The following is an 11,727-nucleotide window of genomic DNA, read 5'->3' as shown; positions in this document are numbered from 1 at the left end:
TTGAGCACATTGATATGTTAAACTTTTTTAGATATTTCTTGAAAATAAGTAGTTTTGTATGTGTATTCCTACACAACGTATTTCATTCAAAAATTTCGGTTCCAAAATTGATTTGAAAGTTCACTGTCCCAGCACCTGTGTCAATGCAAATACCAGTATTCTCTTGCCATCCTATTTCTCATGCTGCAATCATGGCACACGAACTTTCTCCATGTAGGTCCACGTTTTGGTATAGCCCCCATATAATGGTGCTACCCTATTTTCGGTATTTTGATGATTTTAGCGACATTATTCACCGGAATTTTTTCAAATTTGGTATTTGAAGTTCGTATTGGATATTACAGCCCAGACAGAAAAGTTGCTTATGCAGGTCAACGTCTTCGTCTAGCCCTCATGTAACGGTACCTCCCGATATATGGTATTTGATATTTTTAGCCACATTATTCATCGGAATTGTTTTAAATTTGATATTTGAAGTTCATAATGAATACTGCAGCATATGACAAAAATTGTCTGTGCTGGTCCACGTTTTGGAATAGCCACCATATAATGGTACCTCCCTATATTCGGTATTTTCATGATTTTAGCTGTATTATTTACCGGAATTTTAGTATTTGAATATTGTAATGGCTTATGACAAAAGTTACTTGCATAGGCTTCAAATACCACGTCGTCGTATATACCCTATATAACGGCTAAATTTTTTAAGATGTTAACAAATCTTTTTTTTTTTGAAAACTGCTAAATGGGTATTCAACCGCTTTTTACTTGTTTTTTTTTTAGTAACTTTGCGTTTATGAAAGGCAGGATAATAACCATAACCGATTTTCTGACTTTCTTTTTGGGATAAAAAGAAATTAGTTAGGGGCACGATGTTGTGAAAAATATTGCGAGTGAAGTATCAAATAAAAAAACAACTTATTGCATTTATTATTCGAAATTTGAAGTTGCAAGACTTAAGCTTCAGGATTGTGTTTTTTAGAATTAATTATTCTGCCCTATCTTGTATTTAGTGTACCATAGTTTTACAACTATCTGAACACGTACGTCACAGAAACAACTTTAGATGTTTCGGCAATTAATACAATATGTGCTTTGTTCCAAAACCATGAATCTACTATTTTTTTTTTCGATATCATAAAGGGAAAATCGGTTAACGTTGCAGTTCTGGAACAGACCATTTATGTATCTTCAGCTTAAAGATGAGAATACATAAAACGCTTTTCTGACTTTCTTACGTCAAAGTGGCGGTTGATTAATTATAAGTGTTAACAACGCCTGAAATTTGGTATGTGAACATGCTATCAGAATGTCATGGTCATCCATCGGAACGTGTTGCCAATTAAAATAATAAGTCTTGCCAACTTTCCGTCAGGCCAAAATCGATTATCGAGCCCTGTTTCATTTCATTTATAAAAAAATTTTCGTGCTGAAGAGGTGTGTTCTCGAAAGTGTGTCGTTTCTAGCCGAAGGTGTAATATATAAAATAAAATATTTATATATTTAAATAAATTATATCAAGTTTGAAGTTAAATTAAGGTAAGTACTTTTTGTTTTATAGAAATTACTTAATTTTAGCAAAAACATAGTGAAATTATGCAAATCAGTTGGGAGGAAATTCTGTATACCTACCAATTTGACAAAATGGTCGCCATCTTGACAAAATTTTTCTGCTGGCAAGAAAACACAAGTTTGTGTGTGTGCGTAATTTCTTTTAAAAACTTAATACGTAAATATGAAAAGTTAGGCAATTATTATCGCTAATAACCATAATTTATATGTCTTTCTCTTTGACAGTTATAAATACTAGTAATTAAATATGCCACGCTATCGTGAATGGGATTTGGCTTGCAAAGTATATGTGGGAAACTTGGGCTCATCTGCATCAAAATATGAAATAGAAAATGCATTTAGCAAATATGGCCCACTACGTAATGTTTGGGTGGCACGTAACCCACCCGGATTTGCGTTTGTTGAATTTGAAGACAGACGAGATGCTGAAGATGCAACCCGTGCTTTGGATGGAACGTAAGTATTGAGTATTATATGGTATTTGATTGCATGTAATTAACGAAAATGTTCTCACAGACGCTGCTGTGGAACCCGCATTCGTGTCGAAATGTCCTCCGGACGTTCACGACGTGATAGTAGACGTCGTGGCGGAAACAGTGGAGGAGGCGGAGGCCGTGGAGGTGCTAGCGAATCTGCCAGTGCCCGCGGAGCAGGTGGTGGCAGTGCTCGTTATAGGTAAGTTTCAAAACTTTTCCAACAATTCGGTGTACTATATGAAAGTATTTTATTTGTATCCATGTATAATTGTTGAAGATATGGGTCGCCGTCTTAGCAATTTCTTTGTTATAATTATGTTGGCTAAATCTGAAGTGGAAAAAACAACGAAAATAAGACCCCATACCTTAAGCTGGCGTCCATATCTATATGTGCACCTCAATATCTCCCATTTTAACGAATTTAAACATTTCCCTTTATATGCAAAATAATAAGCTTTTAAGGTCAATCATTTCAAATAGTAGAAAAGTTGCTTCATCTGATTGTCCTGAACATGCGCAGTAGTTTATTGTTCAAAAAAATATTTGTATACACGGAACGTATATACTAAGAATCAATGTATTTCCTATTCAAAGGCAATATGTGACTTACAATTTTCAACAATAATTTTATTTTACATTCATGTATTTACATCGAACCATAGTCATTGATCGGACAAAACAATATAAGTGAAAATAAGTATCTTCAGAGATCGCATTTAAGTTAATTATTAGACTGGGGATTTTCATTTTAATATATATCGATTCCTAAAAAGCTTATTATTTTGTATATTTTATTTTTCATGTCATTTGCATGTTTATCTTCCACTACCACTGTGTCATTAATGACTTGACGGTATCTACGACTGTACAAACAGTATGTCTAAAGATACCTTGTATTGTTTATGGCAATGGTGTAAATATTTTTACACAGAATACAATTTCCGTTCATTTTTTTAACCACAATGGCTCGTTGTTTGTGTTATATTTGTGTATGTCAATGTTTTTACACGTGTACTATGAATGCGTCTCCCTTCTCGGATATTACGACTTGACAAAAATATTTGTTTTTTTATTACACACATATCCCTTGTTTGTATTTTTGTTCACATAGAAAAAATCGTTTTTTTTTTTTTTAATATTCTTAGTTCTTTTTTGTTATAAATTTTTTAAACGTGGTATACGCTCCTCATTTTTACAGGAATATAAAGTCGTCTTCTGCTTCAGCTACTACTACTACTACTACCTCCACTATTTGTTGTACCTCAAGTACATCTGTTACTACTACCAACTACTCCTCTTCCAATTTCTACTACAAAAAATCAACCAACAACTTCAACAACAACTACAACGACGACTACAGCGATCTCAGCAAGACAACAAGAAACGACATTATTATCAACACAACAACATCAATAACAACAACAAAACTTCCAACACAGTCAACAACAACATTACACTTCATCATTACAAATCGTTTGATAGCCAACACATTAACAAACCCCAACAAAGTTCTGACTTTTAGTTTGACATTGAAAGAACACACATTTTTATATGGACTAATTCAGGGACTTGACACGACCAATAGAATACATGGAAATAATACAGTACGACCAACTCTTACAAGAACAACCAAATCGCTGAGTTGTTTATTGACAGTAGCTGTTGTTGTCGTCGTCGTCGTTTGTAAACAAATTCATCAAAATCTCAACCATCACCACCAATCAAATCACAACCACAACCACCTCAACCACCACAATCAACAACAGCAACACCACCACTACCATAAACATCTCTGCAGTTGTTGTAGTAGTCATCTTCCACAACGATTTTGTTGTATACTGGCGTCCTCAACAGCGTCAATGCCTTCAACGTTGATGAGAAAATTCCGATCTTCCACTACTACTACTACTACTCCTTCTACATCATCAACAACAACAACGACGACAAGAAATTGCAACAATGTTTCTACTACTTCTGCTACAGAGGCGTCGTCGTCATTATTAGCACCATCAACACCACAGCTACTACTACTACTACTTCTACTAAAACATCACAACAGTCACCAAGAAAACGACAGTTATTGTATTGCCCAATTCAGCCAACGATCTCCTCCTCAGTGCTTATCCCAGCCAACATCAACTTTATATTCGTCCCCTTCTTTGACAGTAGAAAATGATATATTAACAACACTACCTCCAAACTTACCACTATCACCACCACCACCAACTTAACCACCACCACCACCACGACCACCTTATTGAATCAGCTTGATGAACTAGTTCTCCTGCAGCTTGTTCGATTTGAATATCTTCAAAAAACTTACTGCAACGCAACGCAGTGCATTTGGTTATTGTTGTAAAAATACTGGTAATCATCAGTTTATGTAGCTGCATTATTTGTTTTTGGCTAAATTCTATTTTCTTGTCTCTTTGAGCAATATTTTACCAACAGGTTTGAATAGAGGTAGCAGCAACGTTAAATTCTCCAAATCAGCAATCACAACAACTAACCACCACCCACCCACAATCATCATCTCAAAAATGTCGCTATTGCTGATAACAATTACGAATTATGGCATCATTTAAATTTCTTGACAAATCGAAAAGAATGTCCGTCCCTATCACTTTCTGAATTAGACAAATGCGCATTTCGAAACCTCCAGGGGGCGGGTAGGCTCCGAGAAACCGCGATAAAACAGTCAAATGAATCTGTCTTTAAGAAGGTTTTCAAATTGGGTCATTGATTCAGTAACAAATGGGAATAATTGTAGAGAAATTGCGAATTTTTACATACGATATGTACTTATAAATGGTCGGTTTTTTTCGCGGCATAAATGAATACTAAGAAGAACTTTTAAGAAATTATATTAATTGAGTAGGAAATTCTTTGTTTGTAACGTCATTAAAACAAATTAAATTTGGGACGATAAATATGCGGAACATCTTTAAAACAAGTCACAGACAGTTTGGTTGGCCATCAATAACAACAAAACATCATTGACGTTTCATCGAAATTCACCTACAACTGAAATATGGGTATAGTATGATGTTATTTATACTTTTGATATTTCTCTAATATTGTTAATAAACCAATGTCGTCTTGAAAGCGGTAAAATACCTACTCTTTTTTAGAAGCAAAATAGTAGTAGTGACGATTTTTCAATTGTTCTAATACTTGTTTAATCTACTCTCAATTTTTTTTTTATTTTTTTTAATGAGTTCAACCTATATGCAACTTTCGTTAAGACAACAGACAACATCAACAACAAAACAACATCTTCAGTGGTAATACTGCTACATTGTTGTAAATCTGTCGGGAAAAAGTTGGTCGATCGGTCAATCAACAGTTTGGGGTCAGTCGTCGCGTGGTACGCATAATGGGCGGCGGTGATTAACTCAATGCAACTAAACCATGTTTTATGTGAATTGGAAAAGACCAGTGACCGTGGCCACCATCAACAAACAGCCTCCCTCATCTCCTTGTCGTCTATCAACAATGCTGCCTTCATCAAGATTATTTCAAAATTTCAAAAATATGAATTTTTGAAGTTTGTCCTTGTTTTTATTTTAGAAAGCAACAGCCTTTGTTCTTTGTACTGTAATCAGCAACTACTAAAGCAGCATCTTCAAAGGCCATCATTTTGTTATGTAGAAATTTGCACCACTAAACATCTGCTACTATTCCATCCACCTAGCCACCACAAACCAACTATGTTCAGCAAAAATTTAATGAATTTTCCTCGTGATGATACATCGTCGTACCTCAGAAGCGTGCCATCATTGAATTAGTCTCCATAACTCTTAGAGTACCTACCGATACCAACAACAATCATCATTTAATCAATCAGATCAACCAACCAACACCACCTATCAGTCAACAGTCGTTTCTCAATCAGCAACAAGCCCAAAACTCTTGCAATAATCGGCATCATTGTTAGACCAAAAAAATAAAAAAGACAACTTCTCACTGCCACAACTTTTCCAAATTTCAACAACCAACCATTTTTACAAGTAAACAACCAACCAACAAATCAACCTCCTCAGCCATACAAAAATCGTAATCAGCAACAAAAATAATCAGCCCAACAATAAGTGCAACATATTGTGGTTTGTTTTTAATTTTTTTAATAGTAAACATCTGATGAAAAGTGGACGTTTATATTTTTTGTTAGAAAATTTATGTTTGTGTTTTTGTATTTATTATTTAAAAAGTAATTTATTTTTGCTTCATTACAAATTACACATTGCAACTAGTTTGGCTCAGCAAATAGAGCAACCTTTGAGAAATGCAATTTCAACTTCTTGAAAAATAATGAAAGCCTATGGCTTAATGGAAAACTGTTGCGCTGTGTAATTTATGGCAAAGGTGTAGAAATGTAATTATTTTTCAGTTTTATCAAGTAGCACCATTGTGTTATAGCAATTATTTATTCAAATTTCTTCCTGTCTCTTTTTGTCATTCTAATTTATTTTCTAGATCTCGTTCGCCCAGAAGGACACGCAGCCGCTCCCGCAGTTTTTCACGTGACAGACGCAGCAGATCGGATTCTCGTGACCGCCATTAAAGTTTAGCAATTGTATATTGTGTTTTTTGAACAGAGAAATCACACATTTTGTTTTATTTAAAAAAACAAAACAACAATTTTAAGGAAAATCAATCCCTCATCCCCATTATCTATCTCTCCCACCAAAAAACTGAGCAAAACAATTTGTTTGGCGCTTCCTCCCAATATATTCTTTATGTTTATGAACATATGCATACATATATTGAAATGCTTATTTTCACCTTGGAAAATAACCTTTTAATTGTATAAGAGAAGGTGTCGATATGATTTTGTACATGAATTATGTACAAGTACACAAGGATACTTTTTACTTTTTATTATCCCAAGACTATCTGTTCCCAAACCCCCTTATTATTTTTCAATTTGGAATAATTGTGTCTATTCCTAAGGCGGCTATAGTGCATCTTGCTGCGTAGATGTATTGAAGATAACTCAACCAAACATCATTGCGTATCTGTTATTCCAACCTTACAACCAACTACAACTACATATATCACAAAATGTATATCTGAGGTAAATTCTTTTTTGAATTTCATTTCTATATTTTTTTTTGCAAATAATATTTAGTATATGCAAAGATAAACAGGCAGTTGAAAATATATTTTTTCTTAATCTTAGCGTATAAATATGATTTATTAATTACAATTTTAAGAAACAAATAAATAAAAGTTAAAATTAAAAATAGTAATTACTTTTGTGATGTTTTTTTCTTTCGTAACTTTGATTGTGGTAAGTAATTGCAGAAACAGGAATGAAATCTCTATTTGTGCTTAAATATATTTTTAAACCCTCTACCACACATAGTATAGAGGGTATATTAAGTTCGTCATTCCGTTTGTAACTCATCGAAATAATAATTTTAGACCCAACAAAGTGTATATATTCTTGTTAAGCGTAAAAGACGATTTAGCCCTGTCCTCCCGTCTGTTGTAAACACGCTACAGTCAAAACGAATTAAGATGGGAAGCTAAAATTCGTCACCGATCTGTCTTTTGCCTGCAGGCAGGTCAAGTTCGAAGATGGGCTATATCGGTTCACGATATCGTATAGCTTCCATATAACGGTACCGACGATTTTCGGTATTTTGATGATTTTTGCCACATTTTTCAATGGAATTGTCTGAAATTCTACACAAGGATTTCTTTGTGACTACTTTACCCCCTAAAAGGTTATATAGGTCCACGATATCATATAGCCCCCATATAACAGTACCCCCGATATTCGGTATTTTGATGATTTTAGACACATTTTTCATTGGAATTGTCTGAAATTCCACACAAGGAGTTCCTTTACCCCCTAAAAGAATTGTTTATATAGGTCCACGATATCGTATATCCCCCATATAACGGTACCTTCCGATATTCAGTATTTTAAAGATTTTAACAGAATTTTTAATGGAAATAATTTTTTCGAAAATTTCCTTATTCGTTCCAAATGGTGGAGAGTTTTCAAAGTTCGGCCCCACCGAACCTACTGCTTTTTACTAGTTTTCCAATTGCTTCTTCTTTTATTATGGGTATTTGGCAATAAGTAAGTAGTAACAAAAATTGCATTTAAAGCAAAGAAAAAAAAAATCATGACATTGTTTACTTTATTAATGAAACAAAATATAGAGATAATTAAATTATAGGTAGATTAAAAACTATAAAAAACAATTTGCTCACTGAGATCCTCCACCGGGAATAATTGGTACTTCATCATTGTTTATGTTCATCTCTTCGCCAGGTGAATATAAACCACCAAGCGCTGATCGTTCCGGCATACCAATAGCACGATCATTGGTGTCATCATCCTCGTTAGTATCCTCAGAATCGTCGCTATCATCATTTGCTGCAAACAAAACAAATTTTATAAAAACTGGAGGAATTTTTTACTTCAGGTTTTGTACCGTCTTCGTCATCAGTTTCAAGACCTGGCATCGTTAGCACTTTCCCCAAAGGATGTACGTTAACTGCAGCATTTTTTATAGCATCTAACTGAAATGAAATTGATAAGAATATTTTAAACATTCAGCATTCTAAATTGGTTTGTGTTTTTGATTGGGGTTTCGCGAAGCTCGCTAACCCAGAAACTCTAAAAAAACTTTCTTTTAAATTACAACACGAATGGAAAACCCTCATAGAGTTAGTTAGACCCAAATAGCGGACGACATGAGCTTAAAATACCTTTCCCAGCTGAACTTTAAGTTCCTCTTGGTATATACTGTTCTTAGGGCTGACTGTGTTTAGGATGGTTAGTATTTTCTACGTGGAATGACAATTTTTACATCCTATATTTATTTCAGCCTGATTATTAGAGGTCTTCCGAGTAAGGCCGCGAGCCAATCTGAAGCAACCCACAAAAGACCATCTCAAGTCCAGAACTGCAGATTAGTTAACAATATTACAGCCCATTGCTAAATTAGATGTGTAACCTTCAATCATAACAGTTAGGATAACAGAAGTCCTGATAATAACCTTTGTAAGGATGAAACTGGATGAGAATACATTTTCTGTCTGACATTATTTAACCCCTTTCTTTGTTTAGCATATCTCCCACTTTTCTATCTTAAAGGCTTTCCTGGGTTCCCAGGAATACCGCAATATATCTATGGTCTCCAAGTGAAGTGGCTGCCGTTTCGGCTTGGTACCCTTCAACCAAGCCAATCGCCATGTTTCATTTCTATATTAACATGGAATGAAAAATTTTCAAGGTTGTAAACTGATACCAGAATGAGTGAAGAAATCATTTTACAATAAATAGTATACCTGTGCTATACATATTTTCCTCTAGATATCCCTAGAGAAATGTTTTTTTCCCACTTTTGTATTTTGCCACATTTGCTTTAGATGGGTTCATATTTTTCGAATTATATATTTTCCTACACCGAGTTTGACTAGACATGGACCAATTTACTTTCATTAACCATTCATTGGTTGAACCATCATTTAAATTGCAGGAAAATCTTACCCAGCTATGATGTTCCCTTTCATATTTCAAAACTTCTGCCTCTTCATTTGCGGCACTGTCGAACCATATTCGATTGGCAATTGGTGGTCGAAGAGAAGGGAAAAATGGTAGCATTGACATGATGTTAAATGTATTATTAAATATAATTTAACTTTAAAAACGAAATTATTTTCCGGAGACAAGGTAAACAATTTTTGGCTAATAGTGTTGGTAAGAGAGAAGTTGCTTCTACGTAGATAAGCCGCTTAACAACACTGGATATTTATCGAAAATCTAATCAATTAGTGATATATAAATGATTTAATAATGGAGCTTTTTAAGTTTTCATTAATTTGTTAAATTGGATTTTGGAATAAAGTTTTAGTGGTTTATACATATTTAAATATATTTTAAATGGATGCGTGGCATACTGTAACTTTTTCATTCTGATTTGAGCGTAACATTTTGCAACAATTGGTCACTTCTACATATCGAGTATTTGGTCATCGCATAATCGATAAACAAAAATCGATACTATAATTCATAATAAACACAACATTGTGCTTGTGGAACATTTCTTCAGGATCAGGAATTTCTAGAAAATTATTTGCAATTGCAAACTACCGAGGAAGCTGAGATTATAATTCTAAAATGATTGAAATTACTTGCAATGATCGTTTGGGCAAGAAGGTTGGTATATTCCTCAAATATTTTGTTCATTTTAAAAACTGCAATGTGTTACATTTATAGGTTCGTGTGAAATGTAATCCAGACGACACAATTGGTGACCTCAAGAAGTTGATAGCTGCCCAAACCGGCACAAAATATGATAAAATTGTTTTGAAGAAATGGTACACAATTTACAAGGACAGCATAAAGCTATCAGATTGTAAGTGCCGTAGTATATTTTGAATAATACTTATGCTATATAATATTTTTTATGTGTATTAGACACTCTGAACCCATAGTTCAAATGGAACAGGTCATCCTACCAAATCAATATATGTGTTATTTTTAAGCCCCAGTGGTCCCGATAAAATGGAACAATTTGTTTCAAATGGAAGTCACATTTCCGATTTTCGGTTCACAACGGTTGGTGGTCAGTCTTTGGCCGGGAATTTCAGGATTTGGCCTAAGGGCAAACCCCAAAAGCGGTAGGATGACAAAATTTGCTCTGCTCATATTGATTCATATTCAGAGAGAAAATCCTACCTGTGGCTATTTGAGCATAGTCCCTATACTCATCTTGAACCGTTGTTCGAACGTCATATGACTACAGAGGGTATAGAGAGTATATATCATTTGATATGTCATGGAAGTAACGGTTTTGATCTCTCCTAGATCGGTTTGGACGAAATCTGGCACATCGTAATATTATTATATATTATGTCCCCACAAAAGGTCAACATTCTCAAAGAAAATAATCTATCCTGTTGAAAGAGAATGGATCATACTAATTTGTTACAAATTTTGTAAATTCTAACATTTGTAACTGTACTAGGTAAAGTGTGAAAATGGACAATATCAGTCCACTTCATTCAGTAGTCAAATTTTGAATAATCATTACTCTTATAAATTGTAAAAATCTTAATATGTTGCACATCCCAACATCTAATATGAAGAACAAATATAACGGATTACTTCCTCTGGTACCTCCCTTACAACAGTTACAAATCTTGAATAACCATAACGCTCATAAAATGTGAAATGAACATCCGATTCTTTTAAAACTTGTCACGTCCTAATATGTTGACTTGCAGATGATCTAATGTGGAGATGGAATATATCGCTCCACTCTTTCTGATAGTTTTCATACAGAATGTAAACATCTTGAATAATTATAACTCTCGTAGCATGTGAACCAACCAGAGATCTAATTTGACCTTTTTTTTTGTCAAATTATGTCAAAATTATTAATAAATACTAATTGTTTAACTTAAACATTCCTTCAAAAACTGAGCTAATTTAGGACTATAATATGTCGTCTCTCTATTACCTCTTTTGTTAAATTCAATTACATATTTTTGTATTTTCAGACGAAATTCATGACGGAATGAACCTGGAACTTTACTATCAGTAGATAATACAACTTAGTTTAATTTTTGCCAACAGCTAAAATTTTATACATTTGCTAATTTATTTTAAATATGAATGAAAAAACAATTAACAATAAACATTTGATATATT

General features: G+C 33.9%; 3 protein-coding genes across 4 annotated transcripts; 2 read left to right on the top strand and 1 right to left on the bottom strand.

Annotated features, from left to right (window-relative positions):
- The first annotated feature begins 1,385 nt into the window (after positions 1-1,385).
- Positions 1,386-7,300, top strand: LOC131802095 (RNA-binding protein 1-like). Of its 2 annotated transcripts, XM_059121468.1 has the most exons (5): positions 1,386-1,539; positions 1,798-2,028; positions 2,089-2,247; positions 3,247-6,154; positions 6,525-7,300. In XM_059121468.1, the coding sequence occupies exons 2-4, from the start codon at positions 1,820-1,822 to the stop codon at positions 4,277-4,279; spliced, it is 1,401 nt and encodes a 466-aa protein (XP_058977451.1). In that variant the 5' UTR covers positions 1,386-1,539; positions 1,798-1,819; the 3' UTR covers positions 4,280-6,154; positions 6,525-7,300. The 2 variants fall into 2 exon arrangements, with proteins under 2 accessions (XP_058977451.1, XP_058977452.1); XM_059121469.1 differs by lacking the exon at positions 3,247-6,154 and having other exon boundaries at positions 1,389-1,539.
- Positions 7,301-8,186: 886 nt separating this feature from the next.
- Positions 8,187-9,769, bottom strand: LOC131802096 (anaphase-promoting complex subunit 15B-like). The gene is made up of 3 exons (XM_059121470.1): positions 9,562-9,769; positions 8,501-8,588; positions 8,187-8,442 (listed from the first exon to the last, which is right to left on the bottom strand). The coding sequence occupies exons 1-3, from the start codon at positions 9,679-9,681 to the stop codon at positions 8,273-8,275; spliced, it is 378 nt and encodes a 125-aa protein (XP_058977453.1). The 5' UTR covers positions 9,682-9,769; the 3' UTR covers positions 8,187-8,272.
- A 303-nt stretch (positions 9,770-10,072) lies between these two features.
- LOC101887519 (ubiquitin-like protein 5) lies at positions 10,073-11,727 on the top strand. The gene is made up of 3 exons (XM_005187304.4): positions 10,073-10,230; positions 10,291-10,429; positions 11,577-11,727. Exons 1-3 carry the CDS (start codon positions 10,192-10,194, stop codon positions 11,618-11,620), a joined length of 222 nt encoding a protein of 73 aa, XP_005187361.1. The 5' UTR covers positions 10,073-10,191; the 3' UTR covers positions 11,621-11,727.

The sequence above is a fragment of the Musca domestica genome, unplaced genomic scaffold (genome assembly GCF_030504385.1).
Source record: "Musca domestica strain aabys unplaced genomic scaffold, Musca_domestica.polishedcontigs.V.1.1 2, whole genome shotgun sequence".
NCBI classification, from domain to species: Eukaryota; Metazoa; Arthropoda; class Insecta; order Diptera; family Muscidae; genus Musca; species Musca domestica.
The sequence above is the reverse complement of the archived record's forward strand: the minus strand, read 5'-3'. Positions and strand labels throughout refer to the sequence as shown.

Excerpts from the sequence above, each read along its gene's own strand:
- LOC131802095 (XM_059121468.1), top strand. The coding sequence starts at position 1,820 with ATGCCACGCTATCGTGAATGGGATTTGGCTTGCAAAGTATATGTGGGA. Across the intron at positions 2,029-2,088 it reads ACCCGTGCTTTGGATGGAAC|ACGCTGCTGTGGAACCCGCA; the intron begins GTAAGTATTGAG and ends ATGTTCTCACAG. Across the intron at positions 2,248-3,246 it reads GGTGGCAGTGCTCGTTATAG|GAATATAAAGTCGTCTTCTG; the intron begins GTAAGTTTCAAA and ends TCATTTTTACAG.
- LOC131802096 (XM_059121470.1), bottom strand. The coding sequence starts at position 9,681 with ATGTCAATGCTACCATTTTTCCCTTCTCTTCGACCACCAATTGCCAAT. Across the intron at positions 8,589-9,561 it reads AAAGGGAACATCATAGCTGG|TTAGATGCTATAAAAAATGC; the intron begins GTAAGATTTTCC and ends ATTTCATTTCAG. Across the intron at positions 8,443-8,500 it reads TGAAACTGATGACGAAGACG|CAAATGATGATAGCGACGAT; the intron begins GTACAAAACCTG and ends TTTTGTTTGCAG.
- LOC101887519 (XM_005187304.4), top strand. The coding sequence starts at position 10,192 with ATGATTGAAATTACTTGCAATGATCGTTTGGGCAAGAAG. Across the intron at positions 10,231-10,290 it reads ATGATCGTTTGGGCAAGAAG|GTTCGTGTGAAATGTAATCC; the intron begins GTTGGTATATTC and ends TTACATTTATAG. Across the intron at positions 10,430-11,576 it reads CAGCATAAAGCTATCAGATT|ACGAAATTCATGACGGAATG; the intron begins GTAAGTGCCGTA and ends TTGTATTTTCAG.